The sequence below is a fragment of the Castor canadensis genome, chromosome 18, assembly GCF_047511655.1.
Source record: "Castor canadensis chromosome 18, mCasCan1.hap1v2, whole genome shotgun sequence".
Taxonomy (NCBI): domain Eukaryota; kingdom Metazoa; phylum Chordata; class Mammalia; order Rodentia; family Castoridae; genus Castor; species Castor canadensis.
The window spans coordinates 13362937-13390383 of NC_133403.1; the positions used below are offsets into that span (position 1 = coordinate 13362937).

Genomic DNA, 27447 nt, shown 5'->3' on the forward strand with positions numbered 1-27447 from the left:
CAACAGTTTTCTGTGCATGTATGCATATGCTTTTTCTTTAAAAACAAAATTAGAGCCGGGCACCAGTGGCTCACGCCTGTAATTCCAGCTACTCAGGAGGCAGAGATCAGGAGGATCACAGTTCAAAGCCAGCCTGGGCAAAGAGTTCCATGAGATCTTTTCTTGAAAAACCCTTCACAAAAAATAGGGCTGGTGGAGTGGCTCAAGGTGAAGGCCCTGAGTTCAAGCTCCGATACTTCAAAAAAAAAAATAGAGGGCTGAGGGTGTGGTTCAAGCAGTAGAGCACCTGCCTAGCTAGTACAATGGTCCTGAGTTCAAACCCCAGTACCGCCAAAAAAAAAATAATTTAGATTTATATTATATATGTCTTTACCCTTTTCCACTTAATGTTTTTAATGAGCATTTTCTTTTATGAGTTATTTTTCAAAAACATCGATGGCTAAATCTATTTTCTACTTTGTATTATTGTTTGTCCATTCCTTTATTTTTGAATATCAAGATTGTATCTATACATATGTCTTTTTTTTTTTTTGACTTTACCTCCTGAATAGCTAGGATTACAGGGATGAGCCACCGGTGCCCGGCTTATACATAAGTCTTGAACACAAATCTTTGTGCCCATCTTCCATTATTTCCTCAATGAACTCTGAGAAGTGAAGTTATCCAATGTAGGTTATGAGCATGGTAGAGTTGTTGGTTGAATCCAATACAACGGTCCAAGTTTGTACTGTCATGGTCAACTCTGACAATGCCCATGTCACCACACCTGGTCAGCACTTACTTGATCTTATCATCTCATTTTTTATTTGTCACAGGTCTGCCTCAAAACGCTTTGCCTTTGAGACTCCATTGCATCCAGGGTGGCCACAGGTGCCAGTTCTGAACTATGGGGAAAGTCTGCTAGAGATTTGAGGGAAAGTGGTTTTTTTTTGGGGGGGGTTGGCAGTACTAGGGTTTGAACTCAGGGCCTCCCACTTGTTAGGCAGGTGTTTTACCACTTGAGCCACTCTCCCAGCCCTTTTTTGTGTTGGGTTTTTTTTTTTTTTTGAGATATAGGGTTTCATAAACTATCTGCCCAGGCTGGCTTTGAGCCATGATCCTCCTGAACTCTGCTTCCTGAGTAGCTAGGATTACAGGTGTAAGCCACTGCAAGGGGGACGTCTTTACTTTCCTGATAGGAGAACCTCTTCCTTCCTCCTCCCCATCTCCTTTCCGCATGGGAGGTGGATATAACGCCTGTAGGTATAGTTACCATCTTGCAACCATGTGACAATTGAGAACAAAAGTCACACAGTAAAGATAGTAGAACGGAGGGTGAGAAGGACCTAGGCCTTTGATGAAATTTTTTACTGTTGTTTCAGCCACAGACACTGAACCTCCTGAAGTGTTGATATAGAAGAAAAATAAACACCTGATGTCTACTTGTCATTCCTGACTCAAAGGAAGAGAGGTCTAATATTTCACTAGTAAGTAAAAGGCTGATCCTGTGGCCAGGATTGATTGCTCGTCTCATTAATGAGCTAGCTTTATAGGCCTAGTTTCTTAAAACATCAAAACAATCAGGACTAGATGCTGAATTTTACCAAGTATATTGTTCTCAAAACTAAGCATACAGTTTTCTTTTCTTCATGTGGAGATTTCACTGGATACTTGAGAAGATTTTCTGATATGATTCCATCTTTGTATATTTGAACTAAGCCCCACTTAGCAATGGTGTGGTAACATTTTACTATGTGTACACTCATCAAGCAGAATTGTTCAAATTGAGTCTCAGATTTTTTTATCTTGTCTTTTTCTTTTTCTTTTTTTGACACCAGGGGTTGAACTCAAGGCCTACACTTTGAGCCAGTCCACCAGCCCTTTTTTGTAATAGGTTTTTTTGAGATAGAGTTTCACGAACTATTTGCCCAGACTGGCTTCGAACCTTGATCTCTGCCTCCTGAGTAGCTAGGATTACAGGTGTGAGCCACCAGTGACATGCTTTATCTTGTTTTTTTTTGTTGTTGTTGTTGTTATTTTGTTTTTTGACCTGTGGCTGGGAGCTTCCTCCTGCACCCTGCAGGAAGGGCTGCACCCAACCTCATCTCCTGACAGCTGGCTAGACACCTCTGATATGACTGTTCTTCCCCTTTGCCTCAAAACAAAAAAGAAAAATCAAGCGGCTGGGGACGTAGCTCAGTGGTGCAGTGCTTGCCTACTATGTTCCATCCCCAGCACTGCAAAAACAACAACCAGAAAATGAGGTTTCCTCCAGAATTACTGTGGTGGCAAGACAAGAATCCACGGAAGACCGAGGCGTCTACAAGGTAGGAGATGCACCGGATGGTATTACCTTGTAAATGATGATTTAGAACTGAGGCAAGGGCTGAAGGTGTAGCTCAGTGGCACAGTACTTGCCTAGCACCCATCCCCAACATCACAAAAAAAAAAAGAAAAGCAACAAACCTCACTTAATTTTCTGAATTATTATAATGACAAACATTTAGTATAATAAGCCATTTGCAGTATGAAAAATGAGATAATGGTCCAGAGTTGTTGCTATGGCCATATTCCAGAATGCTTTTGGTTTCCCTTTCCTGACCAAAGCCCTGAGGGACCAGCAGAAGCAGGAGGGAGCCCCAGGCAGATGGCTCTGCTCAGCAAGCTTCCCTCCCCCGAAGCTGCTGTGGCCAGGCGCTGCAAACCATATCCCTCGAGGTTCCAGATAGGTTGTGCCAGAGGAAGCTACAGGTGGAGACTGGAAGTGGAGAGGAAGACTGAGGGGTTTGTTTCCTGTCCCCAGATTTTCCCAAGCAGCAGAAGGTCTTCCGAACACCAGAACAGCTCACTTGTGGGGTGCCAAAGTGTATGGGGGGGAGGTTGGGGTTGGGGTTACCACTGGGAATTAAGGTAGTTAGGAGTTGAAGGTTGGTGTTAGGGCAGAAATTAGGGTTAGAATTAGGGCAGACTACTTTTCAGGCCATGAATATCCACTGGAGCAGAGAAGTATGGGAGTCATATGGAGGAAGCTGGGGCAGGGAGCAGTTGCTTTTCCATTTCCAGAAGTCTAGTGGATTCTCTAATTATTGTTAGTATTGTTTTACTAAATGTGGCTTAGCCACAGTCACCTGTGGTTTACTTATGTAATCTTAGCTCCTGGGAGGCTGAGATCAGGAGGATCACTATAGGAGGCTAGCCCAGGCAACTAATTCTCCAAAGCAGAACAAAAGGGACTGTAGGTGTGGCTCAAGTGGTAGAGCACCTGCTTTGCAAGCATGAAGGCCTGAGTTCAAACCCCAGTCCCACCAGCAAGGGGGAGAGAGAAGGAGAGAGAGAGAGAGAGAGAGAGAGAGAGAGAGAGAGAAGAGGTCTCACTATGTTGCTCAGGGTGGCCCTGAACTACTGATCTCAAGGGATCCTCCTACCTCAGCCTCCTGAGTAGCTGAGACTATAGGCATACACAAGCACACCTGGCTTGATTCTGTCATTATTAATTCAAGGATCATAAGATATGCAGGCACTTTGCACATTTCAGTAGAAATTAAAGTTAGTTCAGAGCCAGTGCTTTACAGGCACAAAAACTATCTAACACATTTTGCATATTCTAATTCCATGCATTTTTTGGGGGGTTGGTGCTGGAGATTGAACTCGGGACCTTGCTCTTGCTGAGCATGAGCTCTACCACTGAGCTACGCCTCCAGCTGTTAATTGCATAAATTCTTTTAATAAATTTTGAATTTCCAAACATGGCTTTTTTTTTTTTTCAGTGCTGGGGATCAAGTCCAGGGCACTGTACATGGTAGGCAAGTATTTTACCACACTGAGCTGCACCCCCCAGCCCTTCCAAATGTGTCAAATCACAGAAATCAATTTCAGTTTGCATTTCTTCCCCTTATAGAATTGTTGGAGTGCTTATGGGATCTATTGAGGGAGGCCTCTCTATGCTTCTCATAGCAGTGTGTGTTTTCCTGAAAGGACACCAACTGGTGCCACATGCCCATCTTCCCGAATGGAATCCAACTGATGCAATAGCCTTAGGCCACACCACCATGTCAATTGCTACCTTATTGGCTTTACTGGTTCTGGGCCAGAGCTGGGAGCAGAGATGTTCTTTAGCATGTTGAGCTAAAACATTCCTCGAGTGGGTCCATTATAGCTTTTGGCTAATTTTGCAACAATCCCCATTGGATTATGACTTTGTGTCAAGAGTCCCCAAGAGGGCTGGGGGCACGGCTCCAGTGGTAGAGGCCTGCCTAGCAACTGCAAAGCCCTGAGTTCAAACTCCAGTGAGGAAGGAGGGAATGAAGGAAGGAAGGAAGGAAGGGAAGGAGGGAGGGAAGGAAGGAAGGAAGGAAGGAAGGAAGGAAGGAAGGAAGGAAGGAGGGAAGCAGGGAGGGAAGGAGGGAGGAAAGGAAGGAAGGAGGGAGGGAAGGAAGGAGGGAAAGAGGGAAGGAAGGAAGGAGAGAAGGAGGGAAGGAGGAAAGGGAGGAGGGAAGGGAGGGAGGAGGGAAGGAAGGGAGGGAAGGAAGGTAAGAAGGTGGGAGGAAGAGTCCAAAGACCACCCTCCCTCAAGCTTGATTTGCTGGAAGGACTGCAAAACCCAGAAGTAACTGTGGCTTGTTGCAACAAAAGGATACAGACTGGAATCAATAAAGGTAGGGTTGAGGTGTAACTCAGCATCAGAGCACTTACAGAGCACAGTGAGGTCCTGGGTTGGATCTCCAGCATGGCCAAAAATAAATAAATAAAAGCAGCAAAGGGAAAAGACTGCTGGGTGTAGTGGCACATGCCAGAAATCCCAGCTCTTGTGAGGCTAAGAATGGAGAATTATAAATTCCAGGCCAGCCTGGGCTGCTCCAGAGCCTATCTGTCTTAAAAAATGCAAGCTGGCAGAGTGGCTCAAGTGGTAGAGTGCTTGCCTCCCAAGTATGAGGCCCTGAGTTCAAACCTTAATACTGAAAAAAAAAATGCGTACCTGTGGCTCACAGTAATCGTAGCTATTTGGGAGGCTAATATTGGGAGGGTGATGGTTTGAGGCCAGCTGGGGCAAATAGTTTGTGAGACCCCCATCTCTTAAAAATAACCAGAACAAAATGGGCTAGAGGAATGACTCAACCAGTAGAGCACCTGCTTTGCAAGTGCGAAGTCCTGAGTTCAAATCTTAGTCCCACCCAAAAAAAAAAAAAGAGAGAGAACCCCTGCTAGCAAGTGTGAGGCCCTGAGTTCAAACCCCAGTACCCCCAATAAATAAATAAAGAAAAAAACCCATGAGGTAAAATCCAGAGGAAACTAAACAGCAGCTTCCAGGTGTCCCTTCCAGTGGAGTTGGAGGGGACATGTCCAACAACGAACGACATGTGTAAAGTTCTGTCAACCAGAGCAGCACTCCCAAGCCTTAATGTCACGGGTTATTATGGAGCCTAGCTGAGCCAGGTACTGGTGGCTCACACCTGCAATCCGGGCCACTTGAGAGACTGAGATCAGGAGGACTGAGTTTCAAGACCCAGCCCAGGCAAATCATTTGGGAGACTCCATCTCCAAATAACCAGAGCAAAATGAAATGGCTCAGGGTTAGAATGCCTGCTTTCCGAGCACAAAGCCCTGAGTTCAAACCCCAGTCCCCTCCTCCCCCCAAAAGAAGAGAAAGAAACTATTTTACCAGGATTAATGTACAGAGGTTTTATCAGAGCCCAATCCACCCGGGGGAAGAGAACTAGCCAACCCCAGCTTCCTCTAGCCATTCTGTCCCATTTAAAAACTGAGGAAGGGCTGGTGGAGTGGCTCAAGTGGTAGAGTGCCTGCCTGGCAAGCATGAACACCTGAGTTCAAACCTCAGTATCACCAAATAAATAAATAAATAAAACATGCCAGGTGCTGGTTGCTCACACTTGCAATCCTAGCTTCTTAGGGAGCGATCAGGAGGATCTCGGTACAAAGCCAGCCTGGACAATTAAGTCATGAGACCTTATCTCAAAAATTCCCAACACAGAAAAGGGCTGGTGGGGTGGCTCAAGAGGTAGAGCACCTGCCTAGCAGGTTCAAGTCCTGCCAAAAAAAGGACAGTTTGAAGAGACACAGCAGACAGCAGAAACAAACTTAGATTACGCTCAGATAATGAAGGGATGATGGAATTATTAGACGAGGAATTTGAAATACCTTTAGTTAATATGATAAGGATTTTTATGGGAAAAAAGTAGACAACATGCAAGAGCAGATGGGTAATATAAGTAGAGAGACAGAACTTCTAAGAATCACAAAGATGCTAGAGACCAAACACTAATAGAAATGACGGACTTGATAACCTAGATGAAATAGACTAATAATACCTTGAAAGATATAATTTTCCAAAACTCACACAAGGAGAAATAGACAAGCTGAATAGGGCCTATTTAAAAAAAAAATTTTATTAGCATATAATATTTGTACAGGGGGGATAGGCCTATATATTCTTTAATGAATTAGTAATTAATAACCTTCCAAAACAGAAAGTACCAGACCTAAATGGGGTCTCATAATTACCTACAATCTCTTTCAGAACACAGAAGCAGAGGGAATTCTATAAAGCCAGCCGCTCTTACACAAAAATCAGACAAAGACTTTACAAGAAAAGAAAACTATAGACCAATATCTCTCATGAACATAGTTGCAAAAATTCTCAGTAAAATATGAACAAATTAAATCTAGCATGTATGAAAGGAATCAAACACCATGACTAAGTGGGATTTATTCCAAGTACCCAAGGCTGGTTAAATATTCAAAAATAAATTAATGTAATGCATTACATGAACAGCTTACAGAAAAATCATATGATCATATCAATATATGCACAAAACACATTCTAACAAAATGCAATATCCCATTCATGGTAAAAACCCTCAACAAATTAAGAAGATTTAGGAACGTCCTCAAGGAGACAAAGAACATCTACAAAAACCATACAGTTAGCGTTGCATTTAATAGCGAGAAAATAGAAGCTTTCCTGCTGGGATGGAAAAAAGGCAAGATACCCTTCCCACAACTCCTCTCAACATCATATTGGAAGTTCTAGCTAATACAGTAGGACAAAAAAAAAAGAAAAAAAGGAACAAAAAGTGCTATGATTTTGCGTTGTTTGACCCACCAAAGGATCGTGTGTTGGAAGTTTGGTCTTCAAGAGGTGGTGAATCTTTAAGAGGTGGGGCTTAGTGGGAGGCCTTTAGGTCATTGGGGGTGTGCCCTCAAAGGAGATGGTAGGACCCCTCACCCATCCCTTCTTTTGCCTCTCTTTTGCCCCTTGATCAAGAGGTAATGGTTTTACTCCTCCTTATCCCCTGCCACTTCTGTCTGGCATCCCCACCAGAGGAGTAAAAACAATGGGTCTCTAAAACTGTAAGCCAAAATAACTTTTAAAACCCCAAAGAAGCTTCATGCTCCTCTAAAACAAGTTACACAGAGCATTCAAACAAATTCTCAAGTTGTGGTGTCCCTGTGACATCCCCTAAACTCAGCTGATGGCATCCACTCCAGCCCTCCACAGTCAGGGACACGGAATGTCCCTGGGTATTACTGACGACAATTGTTCTTGCAAACATGTAGTTTGTTGTTTCTCACTCACTAAGCAATATTTTTTTAATCTGTTTCCCCCTATTCCACCACATTTAAGGGATCAACTGCCCACGTTCCTGGGACATTACCACACATAAAATGGAAGACACGCAAGGTTGCTTACCCTGACCACTGTCACAATATTCAGCTTTGCTGAATATTCCAATCCTTCTGGTCCCCTCTCCTCTTGCATTTCTCATTCTTGGAACCGATGCTGTATTTGGAACATAATCATACTTTGTAATGGGACTCAGGATCTTCCCAAGCTACTAAAATTATAATATAGTGCAATATAAATTAAAATGAAAATGTCAAGAATGGAGGCCATTACATAAGCAAGTTAAGGGTGACTGTCCCCGCTGTTTCTTCATTTAACTGCATAATTTGTCTTTTTTTTTTTCAACCCAAAAGGGCAATGGCATCTCATGATGAATTAACTTGGCCTTACCCCAGCGGCCCAGTAAGGATCCAGCCTTAATGCCCTGAAATGGTAAAAATCATTCTGTCTTCCATGAAATAACATTTGGGGCTACAGTTTGCTGACAATGGTGTAAACAGCAACTACTTCAACAACCTTTGCTCACCTTCGCTTTTGTTTGCTTTTCTTCAGTTTTATTTTTTGTGACAAAACATACATCACATAAAATTCACTATTCTGACTTTTTTTTTGGAGGTACTGGGGTTTGAACTCAGGGCTTCATGCTTGTTAGACAGATGCTAGACTACTTGAGCCACTACACTAGCCCTTTTATTGTGTTGTGTTGGGTATTTTTTCCAGATAGGGTCTCTTGAACTATTTGCCTGGGCTGGCTTCGAACCTTGATCCTCCTGATCTCTGCGTCCTGAATAGCTAGGATTACAGGCATGAGCTTATTTTGACCATTTTTAAGTGTACAGTGCAGTGGCATTAAGTACTTTCACTAGAACGTTTTCATCATCCCAAACTCAAACTCTGCCCCCACTGAACACCAACTCCTACCCCAGCCTCTGACAACCACAGTTCTGTTTTCTATCTTGACAAGGTAGACTGTTCAAGACACCTCACGGAAGTGGAATTATACAGCATTTGTCCTTTTGTGTCTGGCTTCTTTCACTTGACATCATCTAGTTTCCTTCATGTTGCCGCATTGTCAAAATGTCCTTCCTTTTTCTAGTCGATCACATTCTCCTCTGAAGGCACATCTACACCTTTACCTGGTTGCCCACAGGGTAGCACACACCTGTGCTGGCAGAACGTTGATGAGATCCACTTATTCCCCACCACTACCTAGAGGGGACTAAGTCCATCATTACCCAGGCGTGTCCTTGATTCAACTCCCACACTGGTTTACTGGTCCACGGGGCTACACTAGGCTGGAGTTGGGATGGAGCTCAGGACCTCACACCTGCCAGGCAAGCGCTCTACCACTGAGTTACATCCTCAGCCCAAGTGGGCACACACTGACATTGGGAATAACCTGGCTTGGGACCCCACACTCCCTTGGGCAGTCCCCTCCTGCAGTCCAAACAGCTGGACTGTATTTCACTAGGGCTGATGTTATCCACTGAGAAGTTGCCCTTGTGAGCCTCTAGATGGCACCACAAGTCCATTTCTACCTCACCTGCAAACTTCAACCAGGTCCCAAAGGCCGTTCTAAAATTGCAAGGGTGTCCTGAGGCACAGGAGGCAGCTGTGTGCTTGTAATACCCATTGCTGAGCCTTCAGAACATTCCCTGCACACACACCTCACCTCTCAAAATGCACATGACAGCAGTAATAAAAGTCACTGGAAAATCCCCCGGGGGATCACTGTATTCTAGTGACCCCTCTTCACCAAGGGGAGGGGAAGAGAAGGGAAGGGAGGGAAAGGAGGGGAAGGGAAAAAGAAGAGAAAATATCCAAAATCCTTTGAACAAAAGGGCTGGGGGCATGGCTTGAGCGGTAAAACACTTGCCTAGTAAACACAAGACCCTGAGTTCAAACCCCAGTACCACACATACAAAAAAAAAATGTCCAAAAGGTTTCTGAGACTGATGAATGAGCAGTTCAGAGTTCATTACTCAGCCCAAGGTTACCAGGAACCTATGGAGACCCATGACTTCATCCTAACCAACACGTGTGTGTGTGTGTGTGTGTGTGTGTGTGTGTGTCTGCTGCTGGGGGTGGAACCAAGCCCTTGCTCATGCCAGGCAAGTGCTGTACCCCTAAGCAACACCCCCAGCCCCAGTCAGCCTCTTTATAACCAGGTGAGTGATCTCAACCTTGCAACTGGCCTCATCCTGATGGTGACCTCACCCAAAGTTGATGCTCTCTGCCCATCTTCTATGAGCTCATCCCAAGTGGAACCATCCATGATCCCATTCCTTGTCAAAGGTTCCCCCTATCTAGATGCTCCCCTAGGTTCCCCACTTGTCCTCCTCCTGCTCTGTGTCACATGACCTCCACATATCCACTTACTTATTTTTTGATTCTTTTGCTGTCTGCTGCCCAGACCTCTGCTCTCCTAACCCCAGTCCTGACACACCACTGTTTTCTCGGTGTTTCCCCCAATCATTTGCATGTAAGCTACATCCAAACCACATATTTTGAAATATACAAATTGTTGTGAACATCACTTACCTGTGCATATTGCAGTCAACCCAACTGATCCAAATGAAACCCTCATGACAGCTCAACTTGATCCACCTATTCAGCTGGCCATATCTCTAAGCCATCTTCCCAGTGGGTATGGATTCTTAATTTAATTTCAAGACAGGCAAATAAACCAAGCATCAGTAGCTCACGCCTGTAATCCTAACTACCCAGGAGACAGAAATTAGGAGGATCGAGGTTCAAAGCCAGTCCAGGCAAATAGTTCACGAGATCCTATCTCAAGAAAACCCTTCACAAAAAAGGACTGGTGGGGTGGAGTTCAAACCCAGTACTGCAAAAAGCAAGCAAGCAGAAAAGACTCAAAAGCCATATACTCTGAGGGCTCTCACTCAACTGAGACAGACCTATACAAACCATTAGTCTATTCAAAAAGATCACCAAGTGGTAAGGCTAGGAAACCAAAAGAATGTAGCCCCATACTCAGAGGTAGAGATTAGGAGCATCATGGTTCAAGGCCAGCCTGGGCAAAAAGTTAAGGAAACCCCATCTCAACAAATAAGCTGGATGCAGTAGCATGAGTCTGTGGTCCCAGCTACAAGGGAGGCCATAGGTAGGAAGATCACTATCTGAGGCCAGCCTTGGGCAAAAAATGTGAGACCCTATCTAAAAAAATAACTAAAGCCAAAAAGGACTGGGATATGGCTCAGATGGCTATAGAGCTTGCTTAGTAAGTAGGAGGTTCAAACCCCAGTACCATAAAGAAGGCAGAAAAGGGAGAGGGGGAGGGAGAGGGGAAAGGGGAGAAAGAGAAGGAGAAGGAGAAGGAGAAGGGGATGAAGATGGAGAAGAATCCAACCCCAGAAGTCAAATAAGTACGTAAAGGGAATCCAAATCACCCAACTACTTCAGGGTGGTGGTGGGGGGGGGTGGAGATAGGAGGATCATAGTTGGAGGTCATCCTGGGCAAAAAGTTTAGGAAGACCCTATCTCAAAAACAAGGCAGGTATTTGATTGGAGATGTGGCTCAAGCATAGAGTACCGAGTTCAAACACCAGTACCACCAAAAACAAGCTGGATACATGCCTATAATCCCTGCCCAAGTACATCAGGAATCGGGAGGCCAGGCCAGTCCAGGCCACATCAGGGCACCCAAATTGCAGGAAGTGCCTTATTCAGGGCAAGTCTTGGAATAGATGTGGTTCTGTTTCACCTTTTGTCAGAGCATGAAAGAAGCGGTGGGAGGCGGGGGGATTTCTTACCCATCCAGCTTTTCTGGAGCACGTGGCTCAGATGAATTTCACACCTCAGTGTGCCTGTTTGGACAACTGTGTGTGTGTATCCACTGTGTGTCTGAGTCTGCTGCAGTGTGTGGGTTTTAGAGGGAGGGCTAGTCCCCTACTTAGCTCCAGGAGTGCTGTGTGTACTTGTTGCAGGATGTCTGTCTCTGTATTTCTGTTTGCCTGTGGAATTGGTGTGCTCCTTGGTGTTTGTGTGTCTGTGCATCAGGTGTGTGTGTGTGTCTGAGCAGAGTGTGCACGTGTTGTAAGGTAGGTACCCAGCTCCTTATAGCTGAGCCTGGTGGAGCGCATGTGTTGGTTGCAGGGTATACATCCGGGTGATTCTTCCATGCTGGGTGCATATCCTGGTGTGTGTTTCTGTTTCTGTGGTTCTGTGTAATGTGTGTGTCTCAGTGCTTCTGTGGTGTGTGTTGCTAGTGAATATCTAAGTGTTCAGATGGCTCTGGCAGAGCATGTGTGGGTTGCGGGGGTGTGTCACTGTGTCTTTGTGTGTCTGGCGGGGTGTTGTGTGTGTCACTAGTGGAAGCTGGGTATTGTTGGGGGGTCGTGATGTTGACGAGTGTCGGATGATGGTGGCATGAGTATTTCTCAGGATGAGGGGTGTTCCTGTCGGTGGGCGGGGTGCAGGTACACGAGGATGTTTTGTCTGGTGACATGTGCATGCGGTGTGTTGTGTGTTTGATGAGTGTGTTGCAATGTGTCATCTCATATTTCTGTGTCTGGTGGAGGAAGTGTGTTTGTGGGACCCGTATTTTCCTCTTTTTTGTTTTTCAGTGTGTCACGGATTGTGTGTGTAGTACAGGGAATGTGTGTTTCTTGGTGTCTCAGGGTGCAGGTGATGCACGTATACGTTTGTGTGATATGTGGCTGCTTCTGGTTTTGCTGTATCTGGCTAAGTCTGTGTGCTTCAAGGGTATTTGCCTCTATGTTCCGATGTCACCCGGATATACTGTGCATTGCAGCGTGTGCCTTTGTGTTTCTGTGAGTTGTGTGCTGGCTGGAAATGTGTGTGTGTTTCCGTGTGTGTCCGTCAGTGCACGTGTGCAGTGTTGCTGTGTTTGTGAGTGGCAGATCATGCATTTATGCTGGACAGTGAGCATCTGTTTCTGTCTAGCAGAGGGTTGTGTGTGTCTAGGTACATCTGTGTGCTCATTGGCAGGTATCTCTCTGTGTCTTTGGGTCCAGTTGTGTGTGGGGGTACACATGGCTCTCTGCATTTCTGGGGCTCTGGTAGCTTGTGTGTTTGCCTGTGTTTCACGTTGAGGTTGATGTTTTTGGCTAGTGTAAACGTGTTTGTGATACAGGGCGAGCAACTGCTGGTTTGGCGGTGTGCGTTGTGTGTACCCTGTCCTGTCTGTGTGACGTGTGCCGCGTCCCTGTTGGAAACCAGACTGGGCCCAGGCCCCTCTCCAGTCCCCACATTCCTTTGTGCTCTGTGCTACAAAAAATATTTGCGTTTTCCACGACTCATAATTTTTCCTCCTCAATCGCTACCAGATGTGGGTCCTGTGGTCCCCATCCCCATGGCAACGGAGGTTCCAGCAGCTGCGGTTCCCTTTTGTGGCGCCTGCCCTGGGAGCTGGCACTGCTGCAAGCGGTGGGGGTGGGGAGAGCGGGTGGCAGGGACGGCAGAAGACAGTTGGGGGACCCTCCTGGGGAGACAGGCAGCACAGACTGGCTGCTGGGGTGTGTGTGTGTGTGTGTGTGTGTGTGTGTGTGTGTGTGTGTGTGTGTGTGTGTGTGTGTGTGTGTCAGGCGATCTTTGCTCCGGAAGTTGTCCACAGAAGGGCTTTTGCCGGTTAGGCCTCAGATGCTTGGGGGTTTCCAGGGCAGAGGGAGGGGAGGCCCCAGGAGAGCCCAGTCATTGAGACACACCTGCACTCCCCCAAATCACAGACTCCCCACTTGGGGAGTGGGGGAGCAAGAGCTAGGGGTGCTGGGTAAGGGAGAGGCAGCATGATGGTGTAATAGCTCTGGGGGGGCCTGGACCCCCACAAAAGTGATTGTCCTCCTCTTACTGTCCTGGCTGACTTTGTGCCTGTGTCCTCAGCCCCAGCAGCTTGCATGGCCTGGTGCCTGAAGGAGGCAGAGGCCAGCCAGCCACAGGGCTAAGCTGGGAGGGTGCCTGGCTGGCTCGAGGGAAGTCGTTGTGGCCAAGAAACTGGCAGCCCTCAATCCACATGCTGCCTGACCCAGCCAGGGGCAGAGACCAAATGCCTGTCAGTTGTTCCTGTCTCCTCTATGGCAGTTGGCTATCTCCACTCAGATGGCTGAGCCCCTGCACATGTGACCAAAGTTGACCTCAATGTGTTATCTGGACAGAGGGGGAGTCCCTGAGCAGGCCAAGGGTCTTCTGTTGTAGAGAGACAACAGAGCTGGACTGAAGGCTGGGCAGATCTCAGCAGAATCAGAAGACTGAACTGGGCAACAAAAGCTGGAGAGAATGGCCTGGGGCCCGCCGGACAGAGGCAGAGATGGAGAAGAACAGACTTAGTTTCTGGAATCTTCCAGAGGTCAGTGGGAACCATGGAAAGATAAGGGTCTGTGGCCACTTAGGAGGACAGGCTGGAGCATGAAAGTACCTGCGACAACTGGTCAGAGGAAAGCCAGCCCGGAGGGTGGTGTGGCCAAGGCTGGCAGGAGTTGGAGGCAGGGGCTCTGGGCCAGGCAGGCTCCAGCTCCCTCTCCCCTCCACCTCTCCAGCAGGCAGGCGGGTGAAGAGTTTCCGGCTGAAGACAAGGAGCCCATTGAGGTAGACAGCAGGGCTCTGTGCAGCGGCAGACTGTCTTGTTTGTGCCACATGAGGCCTGGCTGGAGGCTGAGCCTGCGGCCCACTGGCCCCTGGCCCCGGCCTCGGGCCCACCCCAAACAACTCTGACCTCCAGGTTTAACAGTGGCAGCCCAGTGGGAGAGGTCCCCATCAGAGGCTCCCCATCCCTTGCCCAGCCCATTCCAGCCAAGAGACAGCCTGCATCTGTTCTGACCCATTCTTCCTACCAGGTGAGCAGTTGAGAATGGGGCTGGCCAGGGCAGGGGCCCCATAAACTCCACTAAGAACGACAGACAGGTGGACACAGCCCACTGTCAACGTGGTCCCTGGAGCTCTAGCGTTGGACGTAGGCTGAGGGATCCTCGGAGTGCATGCATACTGGAAGAGATCACATCTTTGGAACATTTTTGTCTTGAGTCTGCAGGCAGGGAGTAATCAGAGCTCAGAAGGAAAAAAAAAAAAAAGGCACTTTATTAAGAAAGCTTTGGCCAAGACCCTGCTGGGAGGAGCCCATCCTGGGGTCCCCAGGTGGGATGAGAGAAGCCCTGCCGGGGGCCTATAAATACATCTCCTCAGGCCACTAGGGTCGCCCCTGGGGTTCCCACAGCGTGTGGGGTGGTGGGAGGCCATCAAAACCAGCTCGACAGCTGAGGGACCAGGGCTGGGGACACTGGGGAGAGAAGGAATGGGACACGCCAAGGGGGTGCCAAGTTCCCCGAGGAGCAGAGACCAGCCCTCCCCCCCAGGCTCGGGGTCAACCAGATGCCCTAAAGCCCGGTTGGTGGTAGCCGCTGGCTACCAAGAAAGGGAACCTCCAGCCAGAGGCACCAGGCCCTGGCCAATGAGAAGCAGCCAGGGCAGAAGGGTTTCTGGCCTTAGCCAATGAAAAGGAAGCCCCAGCCATGAGCACTCTTGGCCGGTAAGAGGAGGTCCCTAAGCCTTGGCCAATGAGACGCGGGTTGGTGGAAAGCTTCATAACTCGGCAAATGGGGAAGGGAGTTGCCTGCAGGCCTCGACCAATAGGATAGGGAACTTCTCGCCTGAGCTCTACTCCAATCAAGAAGCAGCTGCTGGAGCCCGAGCCAATCAGACACAGCCTCCCCGCCGTGCCGCTCGGGGCCTCGGCCAATGGGAGGCTTCCAGTGTCCAGGCCGCGTGGGAGACGTGAGGCGCTGAGCGCGGGGTGGCAAGCAACGCTGCTAAGCCGGGGGAAGCTGTGTGCGCAGCTGAACCCCTACTAGAGAGTGGGTGCGCCCACCCTACCCAGCTCGCCTGCCGCCTCCCTGCTCTTCTTGCGGGGCGGCTTCTGGATGGGGGTCTTCTTCCGAGGGGTGTCGGGCGCCGGCGTGCCGGCCGCCGCCTTCTCGGGCCCTGTGACCTCGGGAGCAGGGGACGCGCGGGCCGGCGAGGCGGGCGGCACCGACCGTTTGGCCTTCTGCGGTGGCGCCGGCTTCTCCCAGGGGCCCTGTGCGCCCAGGGCTCCCTCCGCGCGGCCCAGGCTGCGAGTCTTGCCGCGCAGCTCCGCCGCCAGCATGGACGCGGCCTCGGGCGCGCTGCGCGGGGGACCACCGGCGTCCGTAGTTTCCGAGAGACCGGAGCCGTGGCCTCTTAGTCGGGCCCTGGGCGGCGAGGGCACGGCCAGGGCCGGTGTCTCCTCGGCCAGCCCGGGGGGCTTCAGCGTCAGATCGCGGGTACGGGGGCTTCCGGGCTCGTCTGGCCGCGCCGACGTGTCGCTCGGTGTCCTTTTCCTCTTGCTGGGGCTGGGCGCAGCCTCGGGGCCCGGGAGTGGCGGCGAGGGAGCACGGACCGCGGTGGCGGCGCCGTGCTTGCCGTGGATCCAGGACACCTTGGGCTTGGTGGCAGGGTCAGGTGGCGGCGGCTTTCTGCGCTCAGGCGATGGCGACAGCGACAAGCCCCCAGCCTCACCCCGGGCCCGGGCCGGCCGGGCCTCGCGCCGCGCCACGCGTGCGTACAGTGCCCCGCCGGGCCCCTCCACGCTGGACGCGGACCGCTCGCTGTCAGAGGACGCGGGGACGGGTGTCGCCTCCTCTGCGTATGGCGCGGGCGCGGGGGAAGGCGCGGGCGCCTCGGCAGGAGCAGCGGCGGTGGCCTCCGGGTCTCGGCTTTCGGCGGCCGCCTCTAACAAGGGGAGAGCAGCCGGTCAAACCCCCAGGAATCGCTCTGGAGCGAGCAACCTTCCTTCCCGAGTCCAGGCTGACGCTGGGTCGCCCTGGCATCCAGGCGGGCCTAGTGCACTGGGCACCAACCACAAGCTTAGTTTTCTGAGCCCCAGGCTGTGCTGGTGATTGCTGGGGGCGGTGAGGGACACGTTTTTTTGGGCCTGACTTTGTGTCCCTTCCCCACCACAGTCCCTTCCCCTGCCTCTGGGTCCACCGTCATCAAATTGGATCCCCCAAGGGGTTTCCACATCTTTTAAGTAGTAAGCCTTCTGAGACTCCTGGTTAGTGACCCGCTCAAGGTCACCAAGATATGGACAAGGGAAAAGAGAGGCCAGCAATCCAACCATTCAGCCTCCCTCCTGCTGTCTGTGCTCACAAGGCTACAAGCAAAGGTCCATCTTGCTACACTACGGATTCCTGCTCCTATCTCCTCTGCCACTCCCTACCCAGGCCCAGAAATTTCTCTCTGCCTGGTTTCCCCCAAAAGTGAACTGGGCCCATGACTAGTAACAGGGCCACTCATCTAATCAGGCCCCAGCCCAGCCCAGAACAGCAGAGTCCAGCTCTGTAGCTGCCAGTTCACAGAACCACCATGACCGTGCTCGCTGCACTGTCTGTCCCCACATCCAGCAGAGATCTTATAGCAGGAGCATTTCACAGGGCTGAAAAGATACACAAGCAAGGCCATACTCACCCTCGTGGGGTACACAGTACACGGGGCCTTCATCCGTGGTGTCAAAGGACGAGAAGGAGGCCCTGGAGGACCACGATGGTGACGGCTGCTCCAGTCCTGAGGGTGGTTCCAGGAAGCTGCAGTTGAGTGTGTTGTCCAGGTCGTGATGGGCCACTGGGGAAGGAGTGAGGCAGAACTGTCAGGGGCCCTGCCTTGCCCCAGCTTGTGCCCTCATTAGCCAAAAAGAATGGAGTGATCAAGACCAACCCTACCCTAAGACTGCTGAGGGAACAAGAAATTCAACAGACAGAGTGACCCTAGACCAAGGCAAAAGAATGGGTAACAGCGGGCCCAGTACAGAAAGACGAGAAGGGACAATCAATGTATGTAAAGATGCAAGGCAAGTGTATGCAGCCAGGAAGCTGGAAAAGGTTGGGCTAAAGTGTTGGGAAAAGGTCAGAGAGACAGCTGGAGAGAACACTTGGCCAGGACAAGTCACCAGGACTTCCAAGCCATGCTTTGGATTCTGTTTTGTAGGACTTGGGCCATGCAGAGAGCGCTTTTGAGACTATGCAATGTCAAAGCCCTTAGGCTCAGCCGTTCTCAGCAGCAGGCACCTCCCAGGCCTGACCACCAGGGATGAAGACCCCACATTGTGGGGGTCCCCACAATGGCGATCTCCATTCCACAGAGGTGTGGGGATGCAGCCCCGAAAATGTGTCCACAGATGCTGCTGGGTTGACCAAAAGGTTTTCTCACTATCCCCTTTACCTCCCAAGAGCCTGAATGTGCCCCAGCAATCTTCAGAAACAAGTGAAAAGCTGGGTCCACCCTGGTTCTGCGCCAACACAAGGAGGAGCAGCAAGACCCCCACCCGTGGCCCCTTGGGGTGTCCAGGGACCAGCCTGCTGCTTTCCAGGAAAGGATCAGTTTGCAGCCAGACATTCCCACGCATTCTCCTACAGCTCCAACCGAGAAGGATGTACGGTGCGGTTCTACAGCAGCCTATCAGGTTCAAGTGTCATCCACACGATCGTGATGCAGTCACTCACAGGTCCCCTACGCCGCCTTCCACACACACCCCGCTCCCTCATCCTTACCTACGACTTTGGGCAGCTTCTGCCTGCGGAGCGGGATTCGGGGCAGCTTCATGCTGATGCGGCTGAAGCGCCCGCACAGGCGTTGCGGGGCCTTCTTCCTTCCAAGAGACAGCTCCCTGCGGAGGCGGGGCCTGAGCGAAGGGACGGGACTGGGCGGGGCGGGTCGAGCTTGGTGGGAACTGAAAAGGGCGGGATTTGGGCCCTGGAAGGGCAGGATGCGCCGGAGAAAGGGTGAGTCCTGAACCACGTGGACAGGTGGGCGGTGTCCAGTCTCACCTGCGAGCCGGGTCCTTGCCTCGGCAGGCGCAGCAGCATCCGAGCAGCGAGAGCAGCAGACCAAGGAGCAGGGTGAGAAGTGCGCCCGCTCCCATTACTCCTTTGCGCTGGTTGGTCTCTGTGGGGGTACCGAGTCAGCGCGGGTACCCGCATCCCCCTCGCTCCTTAACCCGATGACCCTCACCCACTCACCCAGGCGGCAGGCACCAGTAACTGGGTCGCATGAGTCCTCGTGGCAGCTGCAGGCCTGGGCACAGTCCACGCCGTGGAGTCCGGGTGGGCAAGTTACATTACAGCTGCGGGAGCATGGGGTCAGGGCAGGCCGAAGTGGCCCTCAGCCTCCCGCCACAGTCGCTGGTCCCAAGCTCCCGTCTTAGGGATTGAAGCCCACTCCCTCCTGCGGCCAGGCACACACTAGATAATATTTTGGACATGAACGTATGCATCATCTTTAGAGCAGGGTCTTGAGGATGAGACCTGGCCATCTGGTGAGGTCTTTTCTGAGGCTGACTGTTGTGTAGATGGGAAGAGGGGCTTTCGGTCCAGACTACTGACTGTAAATGGAGGTCCCTACTGCGCTACACTAGATCTGGGTCACTGCAAGAGCCCACTTAGCTAGATCCCAGTCTGAGCGTCAGGAGACTGCCCCCAAAGAACCTGTTGCTACTCCCTAATTGGAGTTAGGGGCCAAGGAGCGGAGAGGCCAGCCTGATCCCACCTGGTCAGCCCCTGAGGTCTGACTGCAGCTCCCAGTGTCGGGTACATACCCCCTAACCCCTTCCAGGTCCCAGGGCACTCACTGAGGCCCGTGGACACCAGGGCTGCAAAGGCAGCGCCCAGACTGGAAGTCACAGTGGCCGCTGCCGCAGTCGGCGCACACAAAGGCACAGTCCTCGCCGTAAGTGCCATTGCTGCACTTGGTCTCGCACCTTAGACAGAGCAGAAGGAGGTGTCAGCAGAAATGGAGGTGAACGGATCCGAATCCCACAAAGCCCTCCAAGGCGGGTCTGGGCCAGGGCAGGACTGTGGGGCTGCGTGTTTGGGCCGAGGCCAGGGGCAGGCTGCTCACCGGTCGCCTATCCAGCCCGCGTTGCATCGCGTACATTTGCCGGTGACATGGTTGCAGGCATGCCCGTCGCGGCAGGGCGGGCAGCGGTGGCCACAGCCTTCGCCGTAGAAGCCGGTGGCGCACGGCTGGTCGCATTTGGTTCCGTTCCAGCCGGACTCACAGGTCAGGCAGCGGCCCTCGGCTACAGTGCATGGCTGCTGGCCCTTGCACTGGCCGCACCTAGGGAAGGGTCCGGAAGCTAGGCGGGGCGGGGACCCGCCTCATCCCCGCCCCCATCAGTGGCCCGCTCTTTTCCCTCCGCGCCCCTCCCCCCAACACCGGGGCCCCAGGCTTACCGGCGGCGACAGCCCAAGCCATAGAAGCCGGCAGGGCACGGCTCGCGACAGTACTTGCCGCGGTAACCCGGCTCGCAGGCGCACGTGCCGTCCACAGGGTGGCAGCGGCCGCGGAAGCACTGGCAATAACGATCACAGCGAGCGCCAAACGTGCGCTCGCGGCACTGGCAGCGGCCACTTTGCTGCTCGCAGGGCGACGAATTGCAGGCGCACTGATTGTTGCAGCTGCGGCCCCACCAGCCAGCGTGGCACAGGCAGGCGCCAGTCTGTGGGTCGCAGCGAGACGTGGCGCTGCAGTAGCACGCGCTGGCGCACTGAGCGCCCCACCAGCCGGGCTCACAGCGACATGCGCCGCTCCGCGGGTGGCACGTGCCATGTTGGCACTGGCACGCATGCTCGCAGCGCGCGCCCCAGCGCCGCGCGTGACACGTACACTGGCCCGTCACGTCCTCACACTGCCCGTGCGGGTGGCAACTACACCGCTCCTTGCAGTCGGGACCCCAGAACTGGCGCGGACACTCTGCAAGGACCAGAGGATGCGTGGCTCTGTGGTTTGTGCGGGCGGCACGCCCTCCACCCCCACGTCTAAGGAATTCGCCCCACCCGGAACCCGCCTCCTTGCTGAGGCCCCGCCCATCTCCCCAATTTCCTGTCCCGCTGCCCAGTACCCGTCTCGTCCCGCCCCGCGCTCACTAGTGTCGCAGTTGGCACCGAAGTAGCCGTGGCGGCAGCGGCACTCCCCGGGCCGCACGCACACCTCGTTCTCTGAACACGTGGAGTTGCCTTCGCACACCGCTGCGGACAAAAGGGGGGTGAGCTGTCGCGCGTGTTCTTCCCACCTTCTCCCAAGACCCGCCCGCCCAAGTTCCCGGGATGCCCCACTCACCGATCCCACACTCGTCCCCCTGCTGCCTCCAACCAGCGCAGCACGTGGGCACCTGGGAACTGCGAGCAGAGGGAGAAACACAGCTTGACCTCCCTCCCATCAGCCAATCCCTAATCAGCTCAGGGTTCCCCAGCAGCCTCCACGTGGCCTCCCTGGGTGCCGACCTAGGGATGCAGATACAATGCCGTGTGCCAGGCACTGTTGTAGGTGCGGAAGACTCAGAGTGAATAAGAAAAACACAAATTCCGACGCTCAGGGAGTTGACACTGGAAGGGGGCATTGAGCGCACCACAAAAAGCTCACCTCTGAGAACTTTCAGCCCCACCCCATCCACCCCCTCATCCCACCTCTGTGCTCTTCTGCCAGCCACTAGACTAAAGAAAGGGCCCTGTGAGTGCCAGAGGGCAGCATTAGGGTAGGGACTAGGGAGGAGACCCTGGCCTCTGGGTCCTGCTCAACTGGGGTCTAGGGCATCTCTTGGAGCTGGTGGCCTGGCCAGACAAGTGTCAATGACTGGGATGGCTCCAGGATAGGCTGGAACAGAGAGACAAACCTAGGGAGTGCCCTAGGGGGCACTCCCGCCTGCTGTGGGGAATGAACACACAGAGTCCTCCACGGACACAAGGAAAAATAAAACTGAGGGCCCAGAACACCAGGGTAGGACTTCAGGGGGAGGGAGGAGAGATTGGAGAATCTACCTGTATTTGTTTTCCTCATGTTTAATTTTATTTGTCTTTCCAAAGTACACAGTGTTGCCACTGTAGGGTTTTTTTGGAGGGGGGACATACTGCGGCTTGTCCCAGAGCCTGACACATGCTAGATAAGTGTTCCACACCACCACGCTACCCACCCAGGCATTTCTGCTGGCATAGTGACTGAAGCCGTACAGCGCCTGCTTACCAAGTGTGAGGCCCACCAATAAAAATAACAATAAATAAATTCATACTAATTACAGCATGTCGGTCGAGTGGTGTGGCCTCAAAAGCCCCAAGAGGAAGGGTGTGTGGGTACAAAGGTGTGGAGGCCCACTGCACCCCTGGAGCGCCCAACCATGGTTGGGAGGCAAAGGAGGCTGAACCTGGACAGCCACTGAGGCTGCAGGTTTCCACTGTCACATCAAACCTAGAAGAATTTTGCCTCAACCCTATAGGAATGCAGCAACCATTTACTCTTTAGAGAAAAGGAGTGTGTGTTCAGAATCTAGAATCAGGATGTGATGGTGGGAGAACCACGACCTGGTGGGGTGGGACAGAGTGAAGGGAAAGGCTGAAGCCTCCCCACACCATTCCCTGCACTCCTGCCTAGACTGCAGAAGAGGTCTTGGGATAAACTTGGCATAATTCCCACACTGTGAACAGGGCTCCAAGGCCCCAAGAAAGTCCACTTTCCACCCAAAAGAGCTTGGTTCTCCCTCTCCTAGGCCAAAGTCGGGACCTGGGGAAGAGGGCCCATAAAATCCCAAATCAGGGGAATGGGCCCAGCATATTATCCACAAGTAAAACTGGAAATCAATCAGGCATGAATCTCCCTATGCCCCCTCCCCCTTTGTCTCCACCCAGCCAGCCCAGACTCAGAGGCTTCAAGGAACCCATCTGCAGGGTGACAGAATTCCACCAACCCACCCCCACTCAATTCTGTCTGGTTTTGAACTCTGGTCTCTGGATGGAGATCCTCCCCAGTTGTCCCACTTGCAAGCAGTTTTGCCAGATGGCCCCAGTAACACCCCCCTCTTTGTTAGATAGCCTGGTACATGACTCTGTGACTAGGAGCCTGGTTTTAGGACTACCCTCAACTGGGCTTCATATCCGGCTCTGTCACTTGCTGTGTGACCTCAGGCAAGCAACTTAACGTCTCGGAGCTGTAAGCTTCTTGACTATGTAGAATGGGGCTCGTGGATTTGGCAGAAGGGTTAATAGAATCATGATGTGGGCAGTGAACAAGAGCTCTGTCATGGTTGTGGTTGACTTCACTGTCTGCTCTCTAGCCCACGCAGACCCTAGGAATTCTGGAAGCCTCTGAGTATAGTTGGTCACCCCCAGCATGGTGGGCACCCAGGCCTCACCACCAGCGGACAGAGTCCATTTGGGTTCACCAAGAACAAGAATGTCTCCTTCTTGGAAAGGTTGGCGGAAAAACCCAGGTTGGGCTGGCAAGTCAACTTGCTCACCATCTTACAAAGGTGTTGTGGAGAAAGACATCTGGTGCAGGGTGCACTCTCCAGCTTGCTCTAAGTGGGTGAGACCTTGGGAAGCTGCAGGCTGCCTCTCTAGAGCTCACTCTTCCTGCTGTAAGCAAACCTATTGTGATTTCTCCCATCTTAGAATCAGCTCTTTGTATCCATGCCTGACCTTGTTCACTCCCAAACCCAGCCAGGGAGGCTTCTTTGCCTGCAGCACTGCCACCTGGAAACCCACCTATTGGGCTCTCCTTCTGCCCCCAGGACACCTCTCCTCCAGTTTCTGTTGCCATCCTCAGATCACTCCTGTCCTCAATTCTGTCTACACTGGTTTCTTCAAGGAGCTCCAATGGGACCCTCCCCCTAAATGCCAGATTTGCAAATCCAACTGCCCACTGGACTGTGTAACCACAAGGAGAACTGGGGGATTTCTCAAAACTGGCCTCCTGACCTCTATACCTCAATTCTTCTCCATCTCAGCTCATCTCTATCTTTCCAGGCTTGGAAGCTGGGACCCAGGAGGCATCTGTTACTTCCCTCTCATGGCCACACTGGATCCACTGAGAAATCTACCTGCTTTCTCTTCCAAACCACATCTAGGTTGAGACCAATTCACCCTTGCCCTGCTGCAGCCTTCAGAGAGCCACCTTCCATTTCTGTGGTGTCTCTAAGTGTCTTCTAGCTGGCCCCAGCTTCTACCCTCCTGCCTCCCACTGCACCCACCACCTGGAAGCCAAGCCTGGACAGATCCACACTTCCCCCTAGCAAAGCCCAGTTACCCACAGCCCTAAGAGAGCCCAAGTCCTCAAACCAGTGGGCAGATTTTTGTGCTCTCCTGGGCTCTGCAGCCCCAAAGGTCCTTACTGTTTCCAAGGTGCCCTTTGGAATGGGCACTCTCCTCTCCTGTGGCCTGTGCTCACTCACACTTCTCACTGGGTCTCCTCGTATTACCCTCCAAGGAAACAGCACTCAACACCTCCTAGATGTGGGTCTAGATGTCTAGACCCACGTGCTTCCTGGGTTGTAAGAACCCCTCCTGCACCCGCACAGGAGTGGCACAAGAGCGTGGTCTCTGCTGCTGCTGCTGTCACTGTTCCTGGCTCAGTGCACACCCCTCTCTCTTGCCAGGATAACAAAAGAGATGGTCCAGACCCTAGGTGGCAGTGTCCAGAGTGACCTGTCCTTCCCATGAACCCTCTCCACAACATGATCACGGTAATCTAAACCTCGTGATGTGATGTGGTTTCGTCCCATCACCAATCCCACTTTGCAGAGGTGGAGAAAAGCCCAAAAAGGTTAAGGATTTGCCCAGTTCCGCACGGCTGGGAAGCGCTGGCACGACCTTGAACGCAAACCCAGGCTCTTGGTTATAGAAACTGTCCGCCTCCAGAGGAGGTCAAGGAGAGCGGGAGTCAAAGGCCGTCCAGTTCCAGCTCCCAACAGCTCCATGCTGCCACCGGATCCCCATCCCTGGACCCAGCCGGATCGGGGGAAGAGGCCCGGGGCGGGTAGACAGAGCTCGGCGGCCATCGCGCCCTCCCCCTCTCCAGGCACGGCCCCGCCCGCCGCCGCCGCCGCCGCCGCCGCCGCCGCATTCCTGGGGCCGGGGAGGCCCGGGAGGCGGCGGTGGCTGCGGCGTCGATGCGAAGCAGATGGCGGGCCAGGCCGGCCCCCGCCTCGGAGGCGGGGCTCGCGGCGGGGAGGGGTCTTCGCGCCTCCCGACCCGAGTTCGGAAACCCCGTGCGGCCCCCTAATGCCCCTTTTCTACCTTGATCCCCCCCAAACCCTTGAACGTGATCTCAGCCTCCCCCGGTCTTGCAACCTAGCGCGTCCCAGGGGACCCAGTCCGGAGTCCCACGGCTGCCTCTCCAGCTGCCCGCGGGTGCGGCGCCCCCCAGCACCCGCCAAGCCGTCCCCACACATCCTCTCCTCCCCGCAGAGCAGCGATGCCCTTGACCTCGCCGTGGCCTCTGACCAGCAGACAGGTCCCTTGACTCCTGCGCCCGCTCCTGGCGTCTTGTCCTTGTCTTTGCCCTCCACCAAAGCTCCCGGGCCCACCGCTCTCTAGGCTGGGCCTGTCCCCTGCTCGTCCCACACCAGCTTTCCCAACCGGCCTCTTGTGGCGATCCCCCTTTGAACTGCCCCTCTGTCCACCCGGTATCACCCCCTCCCCCTGAGACTCTCCAGGGGTTCCGACATCCTCCGGTCCCCAGTCATCGTTGTCCTCTCGACTCCTGTTTCTGGTCCATTCTGAACTCCTAATCCTCAATGCTCACCTCCACCACCATCCTCCTCCCAACGTCGCGGGCTCTTTCTAAGACGAATCTGTCCACGTTTCGCCCCCTTCAAGACTTTCCTGGCTCCCACCTCTCCGGAGCGCCGCTCGTCACTTGGCCCCTTCCCTCGCCTCCCACTCGAGGCTCCAACCACTCGTGTCCCGAGCCTTTGCACATGCTGTTCCTTCTGCTTGGAATGCCCTTCCTCGACTTCTCCCCATGGCCCTCATAATCCAACCCACGAGTCGCTTTTAGGGGATCTTTCCTGAAATCTCAGACACCATGTGTCACCCCTTTGGGCGTCCACAGAACTCCGTTATCCCTTCAAGTGACTCTGGTCCAGGGTATCCGTGATGCATCATCGTGGCCTGGGAGTCCAGGCTCGGCCTGGAACGGAACTGGCATTGGCGAGGGCTGCCCGAGGGGCTCGCGCAGGCGCCCCCCCACCAATGCCAAGCATCGCCCCCGCCCCCCGCCCGGTCCCCCCCGAGAGCCCCCCTCTCTCCCCTCCCCCAGCCAGGCCAGGCTCCTACCCGGGCGCGCGGCACACGTTGCGGCCTCGCGGGTTCAACTCCTGGGACGCCGCGAGGCCGGACAGCAGCCAGAGCAGCAGCAACAGCGGGGACGACGGACCTCCGACTCCCTGGCGCCGCGCCGGCCCGGCCCCCCGGGGCCCTGCGCCCTCCATGCGGCGCGGGGCAGGCGCGGGTGGGCGCGGGCGCGGGTGCGGCCGCAGCGAGAGCGGCCGGAAGCGGAGTGCGAGGCCGGGCGGGGGGCGGCAGGAGGGGCGCCGGGCCGGGCAGGAAATTCCACATCGGCTCCCTGATCCCGGGCCAGCCGCGGCCGGCCAGGCGGCAGCGCCCGCCCCGTGCGCCAGACCCCACCCTCAGGCCGCGCCACCGCCCCTCCGCGCGGCCCCCGCCCCCACCTGGCCACTCCAAAACTTGAGGGCGAACTTGAAGGCAGCCCGCCGCGCGTCGGGGAAGGGAGGGGCCCACCGAAGGAGTGCCCTGTTCCCGCGCCTTTCCCTCCTCTCCCCAGACACCCACCCGAGCGGCCGCCCCTGCGTTCACACTGCGCAGCCAAGCCCTGGGCTGGAAGGGGGCGGGGGACGCGACGCGACAACTCCTGCCCCCACTCCAGCGCGCCTTGGAATCGGACAGGGGAAGGTGACCTTAAAAAGGCCCTGGGCCATAAGCCCACCCCTGGGTTCTAGTAATAAGCGCAAGGGACCAACTAAGCAAGATGCTGGACGCCTGTGGGTAGATTCGGTCTGGACCAGAGGCCGGTGAAAGGGTAGGGGGGGCTCCCTGTAGGGACAGACAGGAGAGATGGAGGTAAACTGGCCCAGCCTTGGCCTCTTAACAGAATGTGGAGGTAAATGCAGAGGAAGGGGACATGAAAATAGGGACAAACCCAGGATCCCTGGTCAAGGAGTGAAAAGGAACAGGGGAACCCAAGACAGGCTGTTTGAGAAGGCTGTTGGTTTCCTAGAGGGAAAGGTCCAGAAGGTGGAGAGTGGAAACCTCTGCAACACTACAGGTGGGATGACAGTGAAGCACTAAATGGGTTAATTTGACCCTAGCAAATCTGGTTTTCACTTTACTTCTGTACCTCGCTCCTTAAATAACCTAGAGTGAGTCTTCCCAGAGAAAGGGGGAACAAGAAAATTCCAATCTTAGACCCCCTACCCCAGGTCAGTAATCTTTCTTCAGATTTGCAGGAATCAGAGATGTCTGGTGACCTTAAGATAATATCCACAAGCTCCTCAGAGCTGCTGCTTGCTACAGAATTAGTGACCACTCTGGGTGCCCATCTGGCTGTGGCTAAAAAGACTTCTCCCAGATCCCTATATAAACTTAGCTCTGAGACTCCTGGGCAAGATGGAACTTTACAGCACGAACCCTCTACTCCATCTTGCCAGATTGTTGCCAATAAAGCTTTCTCCTCCCATCACTGTCTCTTGAGTCACTAGTCTCATGGGGTGACAGTAGAACTCAATCTTTCACCGTTACAACAGCACAGGTCAGAAGAACAGCTGAATGAGAATTACAGGCCTCCTCTGGGGAGGAGGGGCTAGATCCACCTCAGGCTCATAGGCAGACGTTGCTAGGCAGGAAGCACAAATGCTCCCTGTGGGCAGCCAGACCCACCAAGGAGGAGTTTGTCTTTTAGTACTTAAGGTGGGAGGGCCTGAGTAGGAAGCCAGCACCTGTTTTCTCTTGGGTGGGGGCCAGAGACTCCCTGAGGAGGGGTCCAGGCAGTGTGTGGAG

The 27447-nt window shown here is 53.3% G+C and overlaps 1 protein-coding gene across 1 annotated transcript; it reads right to left on the minus strand.

The window, feature by feature from the left end:
* Window positions 1-14654: 14654 nt before the first annotated feature.
* On the minus strand, window positions 14655-25880 carry Scarf2 (scavenger receptor class F member 2). Its single transcript, XM_020160641.2, has 11 exons — window positions 25708-25880; window positions 20723-20781; window positions 20530-20631; window positions 19837-20356; window positions 19502-19720; window positions 19233-19361; window positions 18625-18728; window positions 18433-18550; window positions 18157-18272; window positions 17078-17230; window positions 14655-16342 (listed from the first exon to the last, which is right to left on the minus strand). The coding sequence occupies exons 1-11, from the start codon at window positions 25860-25862 to the stop codon at window positions 15441-15443; spliced, it is 2577 nt and encodes an 858-aa protein (XP_020016230.1). The 5' UTR covers window positions 25863-25880; the 3' UTR covers window positions 14655-15440.
* Between the last annotated feature and the right edge of the window lie 1567 nt (window positions 25881-27447).

Bases quoted from the DNA above. Each gene is read 5' to 3' on its own strand.
- Scarf2 (XM_020160641.2), bottom strand. From the start codon at position 25,862: ATGGAGGGCGCAGGGCCCCGGGGGGCCGGGCCGGCGCGGCGCCAGGGA. The intron at 20,782-25,707 runs GTAGGAGCCTGG...CTCTGCTCGCAG, and splicing joins AACGTGTGCCGCGCGCCCGG to TTCCCAGGTGCCCACGTGCT. The intron at 19,721-19,836 runs GTAAGCCTGGGG...ACCCTTCCCTAG, and splicing joins GGCTTGGGCTGTCGCCGCCG to GTGCGGCCAGTGCAAGGGCC.